At 41.0% G+C, this 24,745-nt stretch overlaps 1 protein-coding gene across 2 annotated transcripts in view; it reads left to right on the top strand.

Annotated features, from left to right (window-relative positions):
• The window catches only part of Polr3D (RNA polymerase III subunit C53), a 168,478-nt gene that overhangs the window by 89,351 nt on the left and 54,382 nt on the right, over window positions 1-24,745 (top strand). Inside the window, exon 10 of one of the 2 annotated variants that reach the window (XM_071665554.1) lies at window positions 8,941-23,944. The exons of the other annotated variant lie outside the window; for it this stretch is intronic. Coding sequence (XP_071521655.1) covers window positions 8,941-9,066 — 126 coding nt within the window. The 3' untranslated portion in view covers window positions 9,067-23,944. Of the gene's footprint in view, window positions 1-8,940; window positions 23,945-24,745 lie in introns of those variants that run through there. 2 annotated transcript variants of the gene reach the window in all.

Below are 24,745 nucleotides of genomic sequence, written 5' to 3'. Positions count from 1 at the left end.
GTGACTATGTTGTTAACTGGTTGGTGAGGATGTTCAGTGTATGTATGGTTCATGGTGAAGTGCCTGAGGATTGGCAGAATGCATGCATAGTGCCATTGTACAAAGGTAAAGGGGATAAAGGTGAGTGCTCAAATTACAGAGGTATAAGTTTGTTGAGTATTCCTGGAAAATTATATAGGAGGGTATTGATTGAGAGGGTAAAGGCATGTACAAAGCCTCAGATTGAGGAAGAGCATTGTGGTTTCAGAAGTGGTAGAGGATGTGTTGATCAGGTGTTTGCTTTGAAGAATATATGTGAGAAATACTTAGAAAAACAGATGGATTTATATGTAGAGTTCATGGATCTGCAGAAGGCATATGATAAAGTTGATAGAGATGCTTTGTGGAAGGTATTAAGAGTATGGTGTGGTAGGTAAGCTGCTAGAAGCAATGAAAAGTTTTTATCATGGATGTAAAGCATGTTTACGAGTAGGAAGAGAGGAAAATGATTGGTTGCCAGTGAATGTCAGTTTATGGATAGGGTTGTTAGGGAGGTGAATGCAAGAGTTTTAGAGAGAGGGGCAAGTATGCAGTCTGTTGTGGATGAGAGGGCTTGGGAAGTCAGTTGTTCACTGATGATACAGCGTTGGTGGCTGATTCAGGTGTGAAACTGCAGAAATTGGTGACTGAGTTTAGTAAAGTGTGTGAAAGAAGAAAGCTGAGGTAAATGTGAATAAGAGCAAGGTTATTAGGTTCAGTAGGGTTGAGGGACAAGTTAATTGGGAGGTAAGTTTGAATGGGGAAAACTGGAGGAATTGAAGTATTTTAGATATCTGTCAGTGGACTTAGCAATGGATGGAACCACGGAAGTGGAAGTGAGTTGGGGGTGAAGGTTCTAGGAGCATTGAAGAATGTGTGGAAGGCAAGAAGGTTATCTCAGAGAGCAAAAATGGTATGTTTGAAGGAATAATGGTTCCAACAAAGTTATATGTTTGTGAGGCGTGGGCTATAGATAGGGTTGTGTGGAAGAGGGTGGATGTGTTGGAAATGAGATGTTTGAGGACAATAGGTGGTGTGAGGTGGTTTGATTGAGTAAGTACTGAAAGGGTAATAGAGATGTGTGGTAAGAAAAAGAGTGTGGTTGAGAGAGCAGAAGAGGGTGTATCGAAATGGTTTAGTCACATGGAAAGAATGAGTGAGGAAAGATTGACAAAGAGGACATATGTGTCAGAGGTGGAGGGAATGAAAAGACGTGGGAGACCAAATTGGAGGTGGAAGGATTTATACATAGTCGTTGTCTCCCGCAATAGCGAGGTAGCACAAGGAAACAGATGAAAGAATGGCCCAGCCCACCCACATACACATGTATATATATATGCACATGCCTACACACGCACGTATACATACCTATACATTTCAACATATACATACACAGACATATACATATGTACACATGTTTATATTCATACTTGCTGCCTTCATCCATTCCCATCGCCACCCCACCACACTTGAAATGGCATCCCCCTTCCCCCTGCTCATGTGTCATGCACTGAAACCACATCTCCCCTTTCACATCTAGGCCCCACAAAACTTTCCATGGTTTACCCCAGATGCTTCACATGCCCTGGTTCAATCTACTGACAGCATGTCGACCCCAGTATGCCACATTTTTCGAATTCACTCTATTCCTTGCACGCATTTCACCCTCCTGCATGTTCTGGCCCCGATCACTGAAAATCTTTTTCACTCCATCCTTCCACCTCCAGTTTGGTCTCCCACTTCTCCTCATACCCTCCACCTCTGAGACATATATCCTCTTTGTCAATCTTTCCTCACTCGTTCTCTCCATGTGACCAAACCATTTCAAAACACCCTCTTCTGCTCTGTCAACCACACCCTAGGCTGAGGCAGATACACCCTCTTCTGCCCTTTCAGCCACACTCTTTTTATTACTACACATCTCTCTTACCCTTTAATTACTTAATCGATCAAACCACCTCACACCACATATTGTCCTCAGGCTTCTCATTTCCAACACATCCACCCTCCTCTGCACAACCCTATCTGTAGCCCATGCCTCGCAACCATATGACTTTGTTGGAACCACTATTCCTTCAAAGATACCCATTTTTGCTCTCTGAGATAACATTCTTGCCTTCCACACTTTCTTCCATGCTGCCAGAACCTTTTCCCCCCTCCCCCACCCTGTGACTCGCTTCCACTTTCATGATCCCATCCACTGCTAAATCCACTCCCAGATATCTAAAACACTTCACTTCCTCCAGTTTTCCTCCATTCAGACTTACCTCACAACTGACTTGTCCCTCCAACCTACTGAACCAAATAACCTTGCTCTTATTCACATTTACTCTGCTTTCCTCTTTCAAACACTTTACCAAACTCAGTCACCAACTTTTGCAGTTTCTCATTCGAATCATCCACCAGCACTGTATCATCAGCAAACAACAACTGATTCACTTCCCAAGCCCTCTCATCCACAACAGACTGCATACTTGCCCCTCTCTCCAAAACTCTTGCATTCACCTCCTTAACAACCCCATCCATAAACAAATTAAACAACCATGGAGACATGACACACCCCTGCTGCAAACCAACATTCATTGGGAACCAATCACTTTCCTCTCTTCCTACTCGTACACATGCCTTACATCCTTGATAAAAAATTTTCACTGCTTCTAACAACTTACCTCCCACACCATATACTCTTAATACCTTCCATAGAGCACCTCTGTCAACTCTGTCATATGCCTTCACCAGATCCATAAATGCTACATACAAATCCATTTGTTTTTCTAAGTATTTTTCATACATTTTTCAAAGCAAACACCTGATCCACACATCCTCTACCACTTCTGAAACCACACTGTTCTCCCCCAATCTGATGCTCTCAATCAATACCCTCCCATATAATTTCCCAGGTATACTCAACAAACTGATACCTCTGTCATCTGAACACTCACCTTTATCCCCTTTGCCTTTGTACAGTGGCATTGTGCATGCATTCTGCCAATCCTCAGGCACTTCACCGTGAACCATACATACACTACTGAATATCCTCACCACCCAGTCAGCAACTTAGTCACCCCATTTTTTTTTTTTTTTTTATATATATACATTCCTCTGCAATACCGTCCAAACCCGCTGCCTTGCTGGCTTTCATCTTCTGCAAAGCTTTCACTACCTCTTTTCTGTTTACCAAACCATTCTCCCTGACCCCCTCTCACTTTGCACACCACCTCCACCAAAACACCCTATATCTGCCACTCTATCATCAAACACATTCAACAAACCTTCAAAATACTCACTCCATCTCCTCACTACACCACTACTTGTTGTTATCTCCCCATTATCCCCCTTCACCGATGTTTCCTTTTGTTCTCTTGTAAAATACTCACTCCATCTCCCCACTTTACCACTACTTGTTATTACCTCCCCATTAGCCCCCTTCACCGATGTTTCCTTTTGTTCTCTTGTCTTACACACTTTATTTACCTCCTTCCAGAACATCTTTTTATTCTCCCTAAAATTTAACAATACTCTCTCACCCCAACTCTCATTTACTCGCTTTTTCAGCACTTGCACCTCTCTCTTGACCGTCTGCCTCTTTCTTTTATACATATTTCAGTCATTTGTACTATTTCCCTGCAAAAATCATCCAAATGCCACCCTCTTCTCTTTCACTAACAATCTTACTTCTTCATCCCATCGTTCACTACCCTTTCTAATCTTCCCACCTCCCACCTTTCTCATGACACAGGCATTTTTTGCGCAAGCCATCACTGCTTCCTTAAATACATTCCATTCCTCCCCCACTCCCCTTATGTCATTTGCTCTCACCTTTTTCCATTCTGCACTCAGTCTCTTCTGGTACTTCCTTACACAAGTCTCTTTTCCAAGCTCACTTACTCTCACCAGTCTCTTCACCCCAACATTCTCTTCTTTTCTGAAAAACTCTACAAATCTTCACCTTCATCTCCCTAAGATAATGATCAGACATCTCTCCAGTTGCCCCACTCAGCACATTAACATCCAAAAGTCTCTCTTTCATGCGCCTATCAATTAAAACATAATCTAATAATGCTCTCTGGCTATCTCTCATACTTACATACGTATACTTATGTGTATTTCTTTTTTTAAACCAGGTATTACCAATCACCATTCCTTTTTAGCACACAAATCTACAAGGTCTTCACCATTTCCATTTACAACACTGAACACCCCATGTACACCAATTATTCCCTCAACTGCCACATTACTCACCTTTGCATTCAAATCATCCATCACTATAACCCAGTCTCGTGCGTCAAAGATGCTAACGCACTCACTCAGCTATATATATATATATTTTTTTTTTTATTATACTTTGTCGCTGTCTCCCGCGTTTGCGAGGTATATATATATATATATTTTTTTTTTTGCCACTGTCTCCCGTGTTTGCGAGGTAGCGCAAGGAAACAGACGAAAGAAATGGCCCAACCCACCCCCATACACATGTATATACATACGTCCACACACGCAAATATACATACCTACACAGCTTTCCATGGTTTACCCCAGACGCTTCACATGCCCTGATTCAATCCACTGACAGCACGTCAACCCCGGTATACCACATTGATCCAATTCACTCTATTCCTTGCCCTCCTTTCACCCTCCTGCATGTTCAGGCCCCAATCACACAAAATCTTTTTCACTCCATCTTTCCACCTCCAATTTGGTCTCCCACTTCTCCTTGTTCCCTCCACCTCCGACACATATATCCTCTTGGTCAATCTTTCCTCACTCATTCTCTCCATGTGCCCAAACCATTTCAAAACACCCTCTTCTGCTCTCTCAACCACGCTCTTTTTATTTCCACACATCTCTCTTACCCTTACGTTACTTACTCGATCAAACCACCTCACACCACACATTGTCCTCAAACATCTCATTTCCAGCACATCCATCCTCCTGCGCACAACTCTATCCATAGCCCACGCCTCGCAACCATACAACATTGTTGGAACCACTATTCCTTCAAACATACCCATTTTTGCTTTCCGAGATAATGTTCTCGACTTCCACACATTCTTCAAGGCTCCCAGAATTTTCGCCCCCTCCCCTCCCTATGATCCACTTCCGCTTCCATGGTTCCATCCGCTGCCAGATCCACTCCCAGACCTGCGTGTCGTAGAAGGCAACTAAAAGGGGAGGGAGCGGGGGGCTGGAAATCCTCCCCTCTCATTATTTTTTTTTAATTTTCCAAAAGAAGGAACAGAGAAGGCCCAGTTCTCTGTTCTTAACGCTACCTCGCGCTAACGCGGGAAATGGCGAATAGTTTAAAAAAAGAAAAAAGAATATATGTATATATGTATATATATATCTTTTTTCATTATACTTTGTCGCTGTCTCACCAGGTAGCGCAAGGAAACAGGCGAAAGAATGGCCCAACCCACCCACATACACATGTATATACATACACGTCCACACACGCACATATACATACCTGTACATCTCAACGTATGCATATATATACACACACAGACATACTTGGTTGTTTCCGAACAGACGCACATAGCAAGCGCGTTCATATGCACTTTATTCGTATTCATATACCTCCTCGTTGTACAGTTAGGTTCGGTAAAACGCTATCAGCTTGCTATGTGCGTCTGTTCGGAAACAACCAAGTATAGACCCTGTTGCTCACCATTGTGAGACGAAGGGTATTCGAGTACTTAGTATTTCAAATAGTTGTTTCCTATTATACAGTCCCCTAGCCTAGCGGTTAGCATGCCTGCCTCTTGCACAGGGGTCCCAGGTTCGATCCTGACTGTTGGAGGTTTGTATGTTCTATGAAGGTGCGTGTTCATATGCACTTTATTCGTATTCATATACCTCCGCGTTGTACAGTTAGGTTCGGTAAAACGCTATCAGCTTGCTATGTGCGTCTGTTCGGAAACAACCAAGTATAGACCCCGTTGCTCACCATTGTGAGACGAAGGGTATTCGAGTACACACAGACATATACATATATACACATGTACATAATTCATACTGTCTGCCCTTATTCTTTCCCATTGCCACCGCGCCACACATGAAATGACAACCCCCTCCCCCTGCATATGTGCAAGGTAGCACTAGGAAAAGACAACAAGGGCCACATTTGTTCACACTCAGTCTCTAGCTGTCATGTATAATGCACCGAAACCACAGCTCCCTTTCCACATCCAGGCCTCCAAGAACTTTCCATGGTTTACCCCAGACACTTCACATGCCCTGGTTCAATCCATTGACAGCACATCAATCCCGGTATACCACATCGTTCCAATTCACTCTATTCCTTGCACGCCTTTCACCCTCCTGCATGTTCAGGCCCTGATCACTCAAAATCCTTTTCACTCCATCTTTCCAGCTTCACTTTGGTGTCCCACTGCTCCTCGTTCCCTCCACCTCTGACACATATATCCTCTTTTTCAACCTTTCCTCATTCATGTGACCAAACCATTTCAAAACACCCTCTTCTGCTCTGTCAACCACACCCTAGGCTGAGCCAGATACTCATTTTATCTCACCAACTCCTATGAATGGATGAACAGCTGGGTTGACTGTGGATTGACTGCCACGAACAGAATTCAAACCTACGCACTTGACCCTGGGTGGCCTGTGAATGCATCAGTCAGGAGTGCTAACCGCTAACTGCTACACCACGGGATTACTTGTTGCATAGGAAATAGATGCCTGGTTATGTGATAGGAGGCAGATCGTAATGAGTGGTGAATCATTACTGTGGTTCCCTATTGCTAGTGGGGTCCTACAGCAATACATACTTGGGCCTACACTTTTCATCATCTATACTAATGATATTGATGTTGGTCTGAATGATTTAGTGACGAGAAATGCAGATGACACAAAGATTAGAAATGCCATATTAAGAAGATAGGCTAAGATTACATGAGGATCTGGATGAAATAGCTGAATGGTCTAGAAAATGGTAAATGCCATGTAACATCAATTGATGTCAGCTGTAACAAGTAGGAAACCTCAACAAAAATTTTTGATTATGAACTGATGGGACACCTCTTGATGTGAGGGATCTAGGGGGTCACTATCTCCAACTTCAAATTATCCCAGCATTGAAATGATGCTGCAAAGAAAGCAAGTAGGATGTCAGAATTTATTGATGGAAACTTTGCATACAAAAGCAAGGATGTGATGTTGCTACTATTCCTAAGTCTAGTTAGATCACACCTCGAATATGCGGTGCAGTTTTGGACCCCCAACTTAAGCAAGGATATTCTTAAATTGGAAGCAATACAGCGAAGAACAGTTGAATTGATTCCGTCTTTGCATGACAAACTATATGAGGAGAGACTGCAATAATTAAATTTGTCCTCCCCAAGCAAGAGGCATCTCCAGAGCAAATTAATAGAATGCTTTGAAATACTTTAAGGATTCAACAATGTCCATATTGAAAATTTCTTTACAGTAGCACCAGCATTACCAATGAGAGAAAATGGGCTAAAACATAGAGGTCACCTAGTTAATGTGGACCATATGAAATATTGCTTTACCAGCAACATTATTGATAAATGAAGCTTCCAAAAAATTTTGTTCCAAGCAACATCTGCAGCGACTGCGACAGCTTCTAAAAAGCATTTTTGTTTGTTTGTTTGTTTTTCAAAGGGAGCTCACAGGAGCAAAAGCTTTCACAATGATGCAGCATACTGCAGTTGTATACAAGTAAGTCTAGATAAAATGCTACTTTTCAAAGTGTGTATGTGTGTGTGTGTGTGTGTGTGTGTTTGTTTGGGGGGGCACCACTAATCCATAATATCTTCAAAATAAGGTTTGATCATCACTTGTCATTCCCCAGTATTGAATAATTCACTTAATCAGTCACCATAACATAGTGGTATAACATGCTACCTTCTCAACCACTGCCCTCTCTCTGGCCATACTGTGGTAACAGGCCAACACTGATTACCCTATGTCACCTGCCTTGAGAGAGTAAGCAAGAATTATTGTATTATTCCTCAACATCAGGAAGCTTGTTAAATAAGAGGCTGGAGCTCAAGCTTATCCTAACTATTGTTTTTATAATAATAAAATGTGAAGGGACACATATTGTTGGTGATGGGATGCATGACATATTCATGTTCATTCGACCTGATGACTTTCCTCAACAAATTTCCTTCAGGCATATTAATTTTTTTTTGTACATGATTTCCATCCATGTTTCCAGAGGGAGTGGATGGCATAGAAAAAGCCTTTGTTTTATCCTTTTCCACTGCTTTTAACAGGATTACAATTTATTTTTAGGGCAGATTTCTTTGCTTGGACCTGTGGTCAGTGTATTCTCTCTCTCTCTCTCTCTCTCTCTCTCTCTCTCTCTCTCTCTCTCTCTCTCTCTCTCTCTCTCTCTCTCTCTCTCTCAAATTGTAGCGAGTGTAAAGTCTTTACTGGATTTTCTCGAGGTATTGTTATGTTCCTGAACAGCACATGTATATTCTTTAGTCACTCGCCCACCTAACTCTCTACTGTCTTGCTTTACACCTTTTAGATTTTCTTAACTTTTACATGCAATCATGTCTTTCTTATGCAACCCCCATACCATCTCTTCCTTTGTGTATGCTTCACTTTCATTTACTTATAGTATTATTAACCTCTTTTTCATTTCATGTCATAATTATTTTCTCATTCTTTTGCACATCCCCTTTTCATATTCAGAGTTCCAACCACTTGCAGTAAGGTGACATTCCACTGTTGTGCATCCAGTTTTCTTCATTAGTTTCAGTAATGTTGGTTACCAAGTTGGTCTTAGACATTAATAAGATGACAAACATCATAGTCCTTTGAAGAAAGAAAGCCTACTGAGGCTCAGAAAATTTTACTTTTTTGATTATTATATGTAATGCAAGATTTATTTACAGAAACAATTAAGTTATTCAATTATATTTTCAGGATGTAGTAAGTGTGGAAGTTGATGAAGAAAAAAAAAGTGGTTCTATGACTGTTCTGGGTCATATAAGACATCGCCTTGTTTGTACCCCTGACTTAGAATCACTTGTCAGGCAGAAGAAGACCTAGCATCAGCCTTAGAACTAGTCATTTGATAGTAGTTCTTATGCACTAATTTTGCTATGAATAAAGCTTTAAGGTTTATTTTTTATAAATATATCTCATAAGGTAACATTTTTATTCAGATTACAGCTTATTTTTTTTTAGTAACTGGATGCACCAATTAGTTGCATGTTTGTAATCATTCATTCTTCACATGGAATGGATATTTCTCTTATTTGTTTCTCCTGTCCTTGTATTCTTAGATGAACCACCCCATTACTTTCCAGCAAGAGTGATATGTAAGTGGAATGTAAAGAATTAGTTTCATAATTTTAAGGGCTCACTTATCTCCTCGGTATTTTAAGTCCTGTCTGGTATTTAAATCTATATTGACTATGAATATATTGGAATAATCATTTCATTGTTTCTTATTAATGAAATTAGAAGTATTTATTGGATGTCTTTTTATTTAGTTTCTTCATGATCTTATTGAAACTTATGAAAAGAATTGGTAATTTCAAAAGTACTTCAATTGGAAAATTACTTTATATTTATATATACATTTAGTGTTTGCAAAAAAATTTGTCCACCCCCCAATATATATATATTTTCAGAGGCTTAGTTTTATTGTGAATACAAGCAAGAGACACTCTTAGGAGTGAAATTATGCATCTGGTCACTGTGACTTATGTTTTTAATGGTGTGAGCACTAGCAACCTGTCTCAGTGTTTCTTTGGCTATCCTAAGAGAACGATGTTCTCCACTCTTCCTGGCTGCCACTTCGTTTTGGGAGTTTCACTTCTGGGCACTGTATATCTTATATCTGTGCTTCACGATGGTTGACTCTTTCTTGTCTAAAGAGAAAAAATTCCAAATTCTTCCCCGGAAGTAAGAAAATATAGGTACATTTGAGATTTCTAAGCACATTGGGCACTCACAACTCATGATTAGGTGGCTGTTTCTTGTAATGCCCCATCAGTGCCTTGCCTCATTCAGGAGATTAAGACTCTTTAGACCCAAAATTTGGACCCAGAATACTTCAGGAACTTTGCCAGTTCCTTGCCCAGATGTCTGAAGATGATGATCAAGGCCAAAGGAAAGATGACAAAGCACAAAAATGTAAGTGTGAAATCACCTTTGAAAATATATGGGGGGAGCTAACAAGGCATTCTAGGGGCACTGTATATGGTAAATGCAGGAAGCAGATTTTCTTTTATGTGCATAATATTGAACATGACAGTGTATTCATTATTATTTATCTCTCTGTTTTTCTCTTTTTTTTTTATACTTGATCACCATTTATGTTAGGGAGGTAGTGCCAGGAACAGACAAAGAAAAAGCTACATTAGCTCATATCCATTCTCTATCTGTCATGTGTACTGCACCAAAACCACAACTCCTTATCCACAACCAGGCCCCACAGACCTTTCCATGAAATACCCCTGATACTTCTCATGCCCTGGTTCAGTCCACTGAAAGCATGTTGACCCTGTATACCACATAGTCCCAATTCATTCTATCCTGTGCATGCCTTTCACCCTTTTGCATGTTCAGGACCCGATTACCCAAAATCTTTTTCACTCCATCCTTCCATCTCTAATTTGGCCTCCCCATTCTCCTTATTCCTTCCACTTCTAATACATATATCATCATCTTTCTCCTTTCTCTAATATTTATTTCACTATTCTGCCAAGGGGTGAGTGATCAACAATTATACCATCTTCAGTATATCAAATACTCCACACTCAATAGATTATGATCAGAATTTAAAGTTGCTGCATATTTGTAAGTAATCACAGTGTGTAAGATGAATAGCATATACAAAGTTCTACACATTAGGGAAGAGACTGACTCATTGGCTGCTCATCATATTACTGGTTACTAAGTGAGGTCATGACCCCAGGAGGGGTGGAAAAGGTAGGGTTGGGGAAACCTAACCCTCCCTGACCTCCTTATTGATGGTGGAGAATACTGTACTGTTTCCCACAATTAGGCAAAGAAATATAAGAAGTGCTATTTGTGTAAATCATTTTGATTGGATGTTGATTACTGAGGTCTCTTCCCTAGAGTGTACAGCTAAAATTTGCAGCATTCTGCGGTTTTCACAGTGGGCAGTAACGTGGGTGTTTTACTTGACTAACATGGAAAATCATCTCGCAAGAAACCAAAATTATCGCTGCAGATAATAGAAGCTGTGCACATCAGGGAACAGGCCCTAGCAATCAAGATCCAACCTAACAGATTTTCCACAATAGCATGGTTTGATTAATTTTTCGTACTTGATCACTGTTTCCCATGTTAGCTAGGTAGTGCCAGGAAACAAATGAAAAAAGACACATCCACTCACACATGCAAGGAAACAGACGAAAGAATGGCCCAACCCGCCTACACAGACATGTATATACATACATGTCCACACACGCACATATACATACCTATACATCTCAACGTATATATATACATACCGATACATCTCAACGTATACATATATATACACACTCAGACATATACACATATACACATGTACATAATTCATACGGTCTGCCCTTATTCATTCCTGTCGCCACCCCGCCACACATGAAATGACAGCCCCCTCCCCCTGCATGTGCACGAGGTAGCACTAGGAAAAGACAACAAAGGCCACATTCGTTCACACTCAGTCTCTAGCTGTCATATATAATGCACCAAAACCACAGCTCCCTTTCCACATCCATGCCCCACTAAACTTTCAATGGTTTACCCCAGACTCTTCACATGCCCTGGTTTAATCCATTGACAGCACATCAACCCCAGTACACCACATCGTTCCAATTCACTCTATTCCTTGCATGCCTTTCTTCCTCTTGCATGTTCAGGCCCCGATCACTCAAAATCTTTTTCACTCCATCTTTCCACCTCCAATTTGATCTCCCACTTCTCCTCATTCCTTCCACCTCTGACATATATATCCTTATCCTCTTTGTCAAACTTTCCTCACTCATTCTCTCCATGTAACCAAACCATTTCAAAACACCCTCTTGTGCTCTCTCAACCACACTCTTTTTATTACCACACATCTCTCTTACCCTTTTATTACTTACTTGATCAAACCACCTCACACCACATATTGTCCTCAAACATCTCATTTCCAGCACATCCACCCTCCTCGGCACAACTCTATCTATAGCCCATGCCTCGCAAACATATAACATTGATGGAACCACCATTCCTTCAAACATACCCATTTTTGCATTCCAAGATAACGTTCTCGACTTCCACATACTTTTCAATGCTCCCAGAACCTTCGCCCCCTCCCCCATCCTATAATTCACTTCCACTTCCATGGTTCCATCTGCTGCCAAATCCACTCCCAGATATCTAAAACACTTCTTCCTCCAGTTTTTCTCCTTTCAAACTTACCTCTTCTCTCCCACACCCAATCACCACCCTTGAGTCAGTGCAGGAAACAAATGAAGAAAGGCTACATCTACTCTCTCATTTTCTAGCTATCATGTGTAAAGCACTGAAACAACAGTTTCCTATCTATATCCAGTCCCCAAAGACCTTTCCATGGTTTACCCTGAACATTTCACATCCCTGGTTCAGTCCATTGATGGCACATTGACCCCAGTGTACCACATCATTCCAGTTCACTCTATTCCATGCATGCCTTTCACCTTCCTGCATGTTCATACCCCCATCACTCAAAATCTGTTTTACTCCATCCTTCCATCTCCAATTTGGTGTCCTGTTTCTCCTTGTTCCCTCCTCTTTTGTTGCATATATCCTCTTTTTTCACTCTTTCTCTCCATATGTCCAATTCATTTCAGCATTCTCTTCTGCTTTCTCAACCACACTCTTTTTAGTTTCCACACATCTTTCTTACCCTTTCATTACTTACTCAATCAAACCACCTCACACCACTTTCTGTCCTCAAACATTTCATATCCAATACATCCACCTTAATCTGCACAACCCTATCTATAGTCCATGCCTTGCAACCATATGATGTTTTTTAAACCACTATTCCCTCAAATGTACCCATTTTTGTTCTCCAAGACAACATTCTTTCTTTCCTTACATTTTTCATTATTTCCAGATCCCTCACCCCCTCCCCTACCTATGACTCACTTCCACATCCATGGTTCCATTCGCTGCCAAGTCTATTCCAGATATTTAAAACACTTCACTTCCTCCAATTTTTCTCAGTTCAAACTTGTCCAGCTAATTTGTCCCTTATCCCAGCTGAAATTGGTAACCTTGCTTTTATTCACATTTACTCTCAACTTTCTCTTTTCACACACTCTTCCAAACTCAGTCACCAACCTCTGCAGTTTCTCACTTGAATCAGCCACCAATGCTGTATCATGGGTGAACAACAACTGACTCTTCCTAGGCCATCTCATCCCCAACAAACTGCATACTCTCCCCCCGTCTCCAAGACACATTTAGCTCCATCACCACCTCATCCATAAACAAATGAGCAACCATGTTGACATCACACAACCAATCTTCACTAGGAACCATTCACTCTCCTCTCTTCCTACTTGTAAACACCCCATACACCCTTGATGAAAACCTCTTACTGCTTTTAGCAGCTCACCTGCCACACTATATATTCTTTATGCCTTCCACAAAATATCTGTATCAACTCTCTTATATGTCTTCTCATGATCCATAAATGCCACATACAGATACGTCTGTTTTTCCAAGTATTTCTCACGCACATTCTTCAAAGCAAACACCTGATCCACACATCCTCTACCACTTCTGAAGTCACACTGCTCCTTCAGAGTCTGATGCTCTGATCATGCCTTCTCTCTCTAAATCAGTACTCTCCCTTGCACCTTACCAAGTACATTCAGCAAACTTGTACCTCTGTAGTTTGAACACTTACCTTCATTCCCTTTGCCTTTATACAAAGGCACTATACATGTATTCCTCCAATCCTAAGGCACTTCACCATGGTCCATACATACAGTGAATATCCTTACCAACCAGTCAACACAGTCACTCCCTTTCTTAATAGATTCAACTGCAGTACCATCCACGCCTGCTGCCTTGCCGGATTTCATCTTCCGCAAGGTTTTCACACCTCTTCTCTCTTCACCAAACCACTCTCCATGATTTACTCATTTTGCATACCACCCCAACCCAAACACCCTTCCATCATACAGTTAACAATCCTTCAAAATACTCACTTCATCACTACCTGTTATCACTTGCTGTTTTGTCCCCTTCACTGATGTTCTCGTTTGTTCTCTTGTCTTTTGCACGTTATCTACATCCTTCCAAAACTTCTTTTATTCTCCCTATAGTTTAATGATACTCTCTCACCCCAACTCACCTTTGCCTCCTTTTCAACCTTTGCTCCTTCCTTTTGACTTTCTGCCACTTTTTCTTATACATCATCCACTCATTTGCACTCCCTCCCTGCAAGTACTGCTCAGACACCTCTCTTTTCTCTTTCACATAAAACTTTGCTACTTCATCTCACCACTCACTACTCTTTCTAATCTGCCTATCCCCTCCACCTTGCATATGCCATCATTGCTTCCCTAAATACCTATGTCTTACCCATTCCCTCACTCCATTTGTTCTCACCTTTTGGCATTCTACTCTCAGTCTCTACTGATATTTCTTCACTCAAGTCTCCATTCCAAACTCACTTACTCTCACCACTCTCTTCTCCTCTACATTGTTTCCTCCTATCCAAAAACCTTTATAAATCTTCACCCTTACCTCCACGGTATAGTGAATAGACACCCCACCGGCTGTTTAATGGTACTTTGTCTAATAGTAGAACTAACGACAGTTTCTTGTTGATGCAGGAAACAGAGTTAATCATTGCAATCATTAAGGAGGTCACAGAGGATTAAGCTGTCCCAACCCTCCTCCTCTGCCTGAGCTGGAGTTCATGACCTCACTCAAAGACCAGTGGTATGATGTGCAGCTGACTTGTCAGTCTCTTACTTCAAGCCTTGAGGTGTAGAACTCTGTATAAGCTATTCATCTTACACACTATTCATCTTACACATTGTGATCACTTATTAACAAGTAGCAATTGTAAATTCTGATCACAGTGTATTTACCGTGAATTATTTGATATTAATGTGTATTGCTGAAGATGCCTCACTGAAAATGAAGCATCGAAGCACAATGAATAATTTTGGTGAAATTGTGTTTGAGCATGCACTTTTTGGGAGAATAGTGATCAGAAAATTAGAGAACATAAGAAACGAGAAAAGCATTGTGAATGTTGTGTTCAATACCATGTACATATATATGCTTGGAGTATTTGTTACTGGACTCTGCCTGTGTGAGGTTACACTACCATTGAAGAGTCACCCTTGGCAAGGCTTTATCTTTGAAAGCACTGTCTCATCAAAGAATTTCTCACTCTAAAGGAATTTGCATTTCTCTGGTACTGGAAGTAGTGCAGCTTTGGGCTGCAGGAGCCATTAGAAAGGGCCTGGGTAACACAAGGACTCTTGCATAGAAAATAGATTTGGGTTAATCATAAATAACTGAATACAGGCAGTCCTCACAGTAAGATAGTTCACAGAGTGATGTTTCATGATAGTGACATCTAGGAATAGGCTAGAATGTTTTAGAATGACTTAGTTTTTGCAGTAGCAATAGACATGAAAAAAATTTTCTTGAATTAATAATGAGATATGTTGGTTTTTAGTTATAATGCCTTTTATAGTGGTATCAAAGCAAAATAACATTAGATTCATATTGTAGTTTAACTATTGATGGTCAGTCACTTTACAAGGAACAAGTTTTCATATTTTTGATATGCCATGAAAGTGAGGTCTAACTCAAAAACCATGAAATAGGTAATATAATGGCCAAACATATCAGCAAGCATAATGGATAAACATACTTTGGAAGGCTTGACAAACCATTCATGCCACCCCAGCCCCATTCTACCACCATGTACCTCAATCCCTGATTACCAACATTCTCAGTAAGAGTCATTACTTATATTTGAGTTTTTAATGTAGAACTTTACATTAGGAAAACAACATGCACATAGCTGGAGGAGAAGCAGTGTTCCTTTGAGGGAAGTGGTGTTTCTTGGGGGAAGCATCCCTTAGTGGGAAGTAAAGGTGGCAAGCACTGCTCTGCAGTGAATGTGTGTGATGATTAAGGTATGGTTTAACATGTACTGTGATAATGTTAATCCACAGTGGTACTGTGGGGGTAGACAAAATCATTATAACTCACATGAAAAATAAATGAACAGCTTCCCAAATTTATATTTATATTTCCCAAGACTTCTTCAAAGAAGCATAGTATATGAAGATACATGATCAAGATTAAAAGGAACAGGGTTCCTAGCCTCACCCATTACTACTTAAGGAACAGTGTTGCACCTAACTCGCTGGCACTTGGAGAAATTGGTGCCCAACTCACCCTCACATGAATTTAGTTTGGGATGCAGTGAGGCGAGTTATGAAGATGTACTGTAATATGAGTAATGTAATGGAAGCGGTTATGGTAGTGTTGACAAAACATAGCCTTTAGATATATTTGAAAGCTCATTTATAGTTTTACAGTGATTTTATTGAAACAGCATATTCAAGTTATTATGGAGAACTGTACTTCAGGAAAACAAAAGGCCCGTAGCTGGGGAGGATGCATTGTTCCTTTGGGAAAAGCAGTGTTTTTTGATGGAAGGAGTGTTCCTTGGTGGGAAGTGAAGGTAGCTTGTACCACTCTTTAGACACTAAGTTCTGTGAAACCGTAGGTGTATTTTAGGTTTGGTACAATACCTGTATTATATTTATGTTCTTGCTTTAATCACATTGTGATGAAATTAGCAATCCGAAAGTGTCTATAGTAAAAATCTTGAGGTTTTGGCAGAAGACTTGGCATTGGTGGGACCACCAGCAGATGAAGTAACTTTTTGTTTATGAACCATGTCTACTTATGCGGTTGAGGATATTGTTACATTTTCACCAAAATCAGGTATGATGTGGTCACTGTTTTATTCATATCAGTATTGTAGAAGTGAATTTCATCTATAATTAGATTAGGCAGTAAGTGCTGCAGAATAAACTCGCCACCTCCTCTGATAAATCCTGGATACGGGTTCATACCATGCTGCATATAAATGTATCAGCTCATGCGATTTGCTTAAAATTGTAAATGTTTTATTCTTGTTGTATTTAAGTTGTACTGTTTGATTATGAGCAGTTCTCAGTCACTCCAGTGTTCTTGGGCTTCCGAAAAACTTTGGTCACCTGGTGTCGAAGATATTTGATAAATAAAGGATATTTTGCCCAAAAATCTAGAGTCGAGGGTTACTTGAGATTGCTGGTTAATGAAGTATATATGGTACATACTGTCTGATTTAATATAGAAATGGTAACAGTTGTGGGATCAGAAAGTCTAATTTACGTCATGATGGAGTGTGGTATATTGATCATAAGCTATTTTGAGGTTCAATCTATTCATAAGAATTAAGGAAGGGAAATTTTTGGTCTGGAATGTAACCCCCCTTATAAAATGGGTTTCAACTATCAGTACAAAAATCTGCCATAATGGCAGATCACCAGAAACATAACCTCATTGTTATGTAAAGACCCCCTTTATCCCTGGGGTTATGGGAGAGAAAATTCTTAATCTGTATTCCTTGGATGTCATAGAAGGCTACAAAGAAGGGCAGGAGCATTTAGCAGGAAACCCTCCCTTCTTGTATTTCATTTTCTAAAAGATGGAACAGAAAAAGGAGCCAAGCTGGGAGTGCTCATCTGCTTCAAAGGCTCAGGCTGAGATATTTGATATATGTGGATGAAACCAAGCTGGGAAGAAAGATAAAGGTAGTATGTTTTGAGGAAAGTAGCCTTGTTCTGGTTCTGTGAACCTAAGCTAAAGGGTAAAGGGGTAGAATGATTTTGGAATGTCTTTGGAGTAAATTCAGAGGTTGGTGTTAGGGCATATACATATTTGGGATTACATACTATTTGATAGGCATCCAAAAGGGAGACTCTTGGATGTGAATGTGTTGAAAGGGGTAGGTAGCTGGTGGGATGTCTGATCATTATCTGGTAAAGGCAAGGTTGAAGATTTGTAGAAAGCCCTCTTCAGTTTTCTCCATCACCCATTTATTATTACCCCACCTCTCTTACCCTTTTAGTACTTACATGATCAAACCACCTCACACCACATATTGTCCTCAAACATGTCTTTTCCAACACATCCATGCTTCTCTGCACATTCTTATCTTGCTTTACTTGGAAACAGTATTGTTGGGACTTTTATGCCTTCAGGCATATCCATTTTTGCTCTCTTTTTCTACATATTCTTCAGTACTCCAGTAGTCTTTGCCTCCATACTCACCACATGACTCACTTCCGTTTCCATGGTTCCATTTGTTGCCATGCCCATTCCCAGGGACCTAAACTCTTCAGTTCCTCCAGATTTCCTTCTGCCCTCTTTAGGTACTTTTGATGATATGCAGGGAATCCTGAGGTGAAATTCTTTCTCCCCCACCCCAGAGATAAAAAGAAAATATGCATGTTTATATGGAGACAGAGTGTGAACGAATGTGGCCATATTTTGTCTGTTTTCCTGGTACTACATCACTGAAGTGGGGGGTAGTGACACTATTTCCTGTGTGGCGGGGTAGCGGCAGGAATGGATGCAGGCGAGCAAGTATGAATATGTACATGTTTATGCATGTATATGTTCGTATATGGGCGTTTATGTATATATATGTGTTTATGAGTGGGTGGGCCATTCTTCGTTTGTTTCCTAGCGCTACCTCACTGTAGGAGGGTGGCAATGGGAATGGATGAAGGCAGCAAGTATGAATATGTACATGTGTATATATGTATATGTCTGTATGTTTATGTATGTATATGTATGTATATGTGCGTGTATGGGCTTTTATGTATATACATGTGTATGTGGGTGGGTTGAGCCATTCCTCATCTGTTACCATGCGCTACCTCGCTGAAGCAGGAGACAGCGATTAAGTATAATTAATTTTTATATTATTATTATACTTAATCACTGTCTCCTGCGTTACCGAGGTAGCGCAAGGAAACAGACGAAAGAATGGCCCGACCCACCCACATACACATGTACATGCATAAATGTGCACACACGCATGTATACATACCTATACATTTCAAGGTATACATATATGTACATGCACAGACATGTACATATATACATATTCATACTTGCTGCCTTGATCCATTCCCATTTCCACCCCACCACACATGAAATGTCACCCCCCACCCCCGTGAGGTAGCACCAGGAAAAGACAAAAAGACCACATTCATCCACACTCAGTCTCGAGCTGTCATGTGTAATGCACCGAAACCACAGCTCCCTTTCCACGGTCTGGCCCCACAAAACTTTCCATGGTTTACCCCAGATGCTTCACATACTGTGGTTCAATCCATTGACAGCACATCAACCCCAGTATATCACATTGTTCCAATTCACTCTATTCCTTGTACGCCTTTCACTCTCCTGCATGCTCAGGCCCCAAGCACTCAAATCTTTTTTCACTCCATCCTTCCACTTCCAATTTGGTCTCCTCTTCTCCTCGTTCCCTCGACCTCTAACACATATATCCTTTGTCAATCTTTCCTCACTCATTCACTCCATGTGACCAAACCATTACAACGCACCCTCTTCTGCTCTCTCAACCACTTTTTTCATTATCAGATCTCTCTTAACCTTTCATTACTTACTTGATCAAACCACCTCACACCACATATTGTCCTCATACATTTCATTTCCAACACATCCAACTTCCTCCACTCAACCCTATCTATAGCCTATGCCTTGCAACCATATAACATTGTTGGAACCACTAATCATTCAAACATACCCATTTTTGCTCTCCGATATAATGTTCTCACCTTCCATACATTCTTCAACGCTCCCAGAACCTTCGCCCCCTCCCCCACCCTGTAACTCACTTCCTCTTCCATGGTTTCATCTGCTGCTAAATCCACTTTCAGATATCTAAAACACTTCACTTCCTCATGTTTTTCTCCATTCAAACTTACCTCCCAATTAACTTGTCCCTCAACCCTACTGTACCTTATAACCTTGCTCTTATTTACATTTACTATCAGCTCTCTTCTTTCACACACTTTACCAAACTCAGTCACCAACTTCTGCAGATTCTCACCCGAATCAGCCACCAGCACTGTATCATCAGCAAACAACTGACTCACTTCCCAAGCCCTCTCATCCACAAGAGACTGCATACTTGCCCCTCTCTCCGAAACTCTTGCATTCACCTTCCCAGTAACCCCATTCATAAACAAATTAAACAACCATGGAGACATCATGCACCCCTGCCATAAACCAACATTCACTTGGAACCAATCACTTTCCTCTCTTCCTACTCTTACCCATGCCTTACATTGCTGGTAAAAAATTTTCACTACTTCTATCAACTTACCTTCCACAATATATACTCATAATACCTTCCACAAAGCATCTCTATCAACCCTATCATATGCCTTCTCCAGATCCATAAATGCTACATACAAATCCATCTGTTTTTTTAGGTATTTCTCACATATATACTTCTAAGCAAACACATAATCCACACATCCTCTACCACTTCTGAGACCACACTACTCTTCCCCAATCTGATGCTCTGTACATGCCTTTACCTTCCCACATAATTTCCCAGGAATACTCAACAAACTTATAACTCTGTAATTTGAACACTCACCTTTATCCCCTTTACCTTTGTACAGTGGCACTATGCATGCATTCCGACAATCCCAAGGCACTTCACCATGAGCCATAGCCATACATACATTGAATATTCTATCTAACCAGTCAACACTGTCACCCCCTTTTTTAATAAATTTCACTACAATACCATCCAAACCCGCCACCTTGCCGGCTTTCATCTTCTGCAAGGCTTTCACTACCTCTTCTCTGTTTACCATACTATTCTCCCTGACCCTCTCACTTCACACTCCACCTTGACCAAAACACCCTATATAGATCTGCCACTCTATCATCAAACACATTCAACAGACCTTCAAAATACTCCATCTCCTCACTTTACCACTACGTGTCATTACCTTCCCATTATCCCCCTTCATCGATGTTCCCATTTGTTCTCTTGTCTTACGCACTTTATTTACCTCCTTCCAAAACATCTTTTTATTCTCCCTAAAATTTGATGATACTGTCTCACACCAACACTCATCTTTTCTTTTCTTTTAAACTATTCGCCATTTCCCGCGTTAGCGAGGTAGCGTTAAGAACAGAGGACTGGGCCTTTTTTGGAATATCCTCACCTGGTCCCCTCTGTTCCTTCTTTTGGAAAATGAAAAAAAAACAAGAGGGGAGGATTTCCAGCCCCCCGCTCCCTCCCCTTTTAGTCGCCTTCTACAACACGTACACCCTCTTTTTCATCTCTTACACCTTTCTCTTGACCTCCTGCCTCTTTCTTTTATTCATCTCCCAGTCATTTGCACTACTTCCCTTCAAAAATCGTCCAAATGCCTCTCTGTTCTCTCATCTTCATCCACCACTCACTACCTTTTCTAATCTCCCCACTTCCCACCTTTCTTATGCCACAAGCATATTTTACGCAAGCCATCACTGCTTCCCTAAATACATCCCATTCCTCCCCCACTCCCCTTATGTGATTTGCTCTCACCTCTTGCCATTCTGCACTTAATCTCTCCTGGCACTTCCTCACACAAGTCTCCTTTCCAAGCTCACTTACTCTCACCACTCTCTTCACCTCAACATTCTCTCTTCTTCTCAGAAAACCTCTATGAATCTTCACCTTCGCCTCCACAAGATAATGATCAGACATCGCTCCAGCTGCCCCTCTCAGCACATCAACATCCAAAAGTCTCTCTTTCACATGCCTATCAATTAACACGTAATCCAATAACGCTCTTTTGGCCATCTCTCCATACATATGTATACTTGAATGTGTTTGATGATAGAGTGCAGATATAGGGTGTTTTGGTCGAGGTGGTGTGCAAAGTGAGAGGGTTAGGGAGAATGATTTGGTAAACATAGAAGAGGTAGTAAAAGCTTTGTGGAAGATGAAAGCCGGCAAGGCAGTGGGTTTGGATGGTATTGCAGTGGAATTTATTAAGGAAGGGGGTGACTGTATTGTTGACTGGTTGGTAAGGTTATTTAATGTATGTATGACTCATGGTGAGGTGCCTGAGGATGGGCGGAATGCTTGCATTAGTGCCATTGCACAAAGGGAAAGGGGATAAAAGTAAGTGCTCAAATTACAGAGGTATAAGTTTGTTGAGTATTCCTGATAAATTATATGGGAGGGTATTGATTGAGAGGGTGAAGGCATGTACAGAGCATCAGATTGGGGAAGAGCAGTGTGGTTTCAGAAGTGGTAGAGGATGTGTGGATCAGGTGTTTGCTTTGAAGAATGTGTGTGAGAAATACTTAGAAAAGCAAATGGATTTGTATGTAGCATTTACAGATCTGGAGAAGGCATATGATAGAGTTGATAGAGATGCTCTATGATAGGTATTAAGAATATATGGTGTGGGAGGCAAGTTGTAAGAAGCAGTGAAAAGTTTTTATCGAGGATGTAAGGCATGTGTACGAGTAGGAAGAGAGGAAAGTGATTGGTTTCCAGTGAATTTTGGCGTGCGGCAGGGGTGTGTGATGTCTCCATGGTTTTTTAATTTGTTTATGGATGGGGTTGTTAGGGAAGTGAATGTAAGAGTTTTGGAAAGAGGGGCAAGTATGCAGTCTGTTGTGGATCAGAGAGCTTGGGAAGTGGGTCAGTTGTTCGCTGATGATACAGCGCTGGTGGCTGATTCATGTGGGAAACTGCATAAGCTTGTGACTGAGTTTGGTAAAGTGTGTGAAAGAAGAAAGCTGAGAGTTAATGTGAATAAGAGCAAGGTTATTAGGTACAGTAGGGTTGAGGGACAAGTTAATTGGGAGGTAAGTTAGAATAGAGGAAAACTGGAGGAAGTAAAGTGTTTTTAGATATCTAGGAGTGGATTTAGCCGCGGATGGAACCATGGAAGTGGAAGTGAATCATAGGGTGGGGGAGGGGGCGAAAGTTCTGGGAGCGTTGAATAATGTGTGGAAGTCGAGAACATTATCTTGGAAAGCAAAAATGGGTATGTTTGAAGGAATATTGGTACCAACAATGTTATATGGTTGCGAGGCGGGGCTATAGATAGAGTTGTGCAGAGAAGGGCGGATGTGCTGGAAATGAGATGTTTGAGGACAATATGTGGTGTGAGATGGTTTGATCGAGTAAGTAATAATAGGGTAAGAGAGATGTGTGGTAATAAAAAGAGTGTGGTTGAGAGAGCAGAAGAGGGTGTTTTGAAATGGTTTGGTCACATAAAGAGAATGAGTGAGAAAAGATTGACAAAGAGGATATATGTGTCAGAGGTGGAGGGAACGAGGAGAAGTGGGAGACCAAATTGGAAGTGGAAAGATAGAGTGAAAAAGATTTTGAGTGATCGGGGCCTGAACATGCAGGAGGGTGAAAGGCGTGCAAGGAATAGAGTGAATTGGAACGATGTGGTATACCGGCATCGACATGCTGTCAATGGATCGAACCAGGGCATGTGAAGCGTCTGGGGTAAACCATGGAAAGTTTTGTGGGGTCTGGATGTGGAAAGGGAGCTCTGGTTTCGGTGCATTATACATGACATATATATATATATCGGGGCCTGAACATGCAGGAGGGTGAAAGGAGGGCAAGGAATAGAGTGAATTGGAGCGATGTGGTATACCGGGGCTGACGTGCTGTCAGTGGATTGAATCAAGGCATGTGAAGCGTAGGTATGTATATTTGCGTGTGTGGACGTATGTATATACATGTGTATGGGGGTGGGTTGGGCCATTTCTTTCGTCTGTTTCCTTGCGCTACCTCGCAAACACAGGAGACAGCGACAAAGTATAAAAAAAAAAAAAAAAATATATATATATATATATATATATATGTATATGTATGTGTATGTAACCAAGATGAGAAGAAAGGAGAGATAGGTAGTATGTTTGAGGAAAGAAACCTTGATGTTTGGGCTCTGAGTGAAACCAAGCTCAAGGATAAAGGGGAAGAGTGGTTTAGGAAAGTCTTGGGAGTAAAGTCAAGGGTTGGTGAGAGGACAAGAGCTAAGGAAGGAGTAGCAATATTCCTGAAGCAGGAGTTGTAGGAGTGTGTGATAGAGTGTAAGAAAGTAAATTCTAGATTGATGTGGGTAAAACTGAAAGTGGTCTGCACCTGGTCATGAGAAGAAAGATCATGAGAGATGAGTGTTCTGGGGGCAGTTGAGTGAGTGTATTAGCAGCTTTGTTGCACAAGACCAGGTTATGGTGATGGGTATTTTAATGTGAAGATGAGTAAAGTGGCAGTTGAGGGTACAATTGGTGTACATGGGGTGTTCGGTGTTGTAAATGGAAATGGTGAAGAGCTTGTGGATTTGTGTGCTGAAAGAAGACTGGTGATTGGGAATACCTAGTTTAAAAAGAGAGAATACATAGATATACATATGTGGGTAGGAGAGATGGTCAAAGAGCATTATTGGACTACATGTTAATTGATTGGCCTGTAAAAGAGAGACTTTTGGATGTTAATGTGGTGAGAGGGGCAGCTGGAAGGATGTCTGATCACTATCTTGTAGAGGCAAAGGTGAAGATTTGTAGAGGCTTTCAGAATAGAAGAATGTTGGGAGAAGAGAGTGGTGAGAGTGAGTGAGCTTGGAAAAGA

The sequence above is a fragment of the Panulirus ornatus genome, chromosome 10 (assembly GCF_036320965.1).
Source record: "Panulirus ornatus isolate Po-2019 chromosome 10, ASM3632096v1, whole genome shotgun sequence".
NCBI classification, from domain to species: Eukaryota; Metazoa; Arthropoda; class Malacostraca; order Decapoda; family Palinuridae; genus Panulirus; species Panulirus ornatus.
Note: the sequence above shows the minus strand (reverse complement) of the source record. Positions and strands in the feature narration are given on the sequence as shown.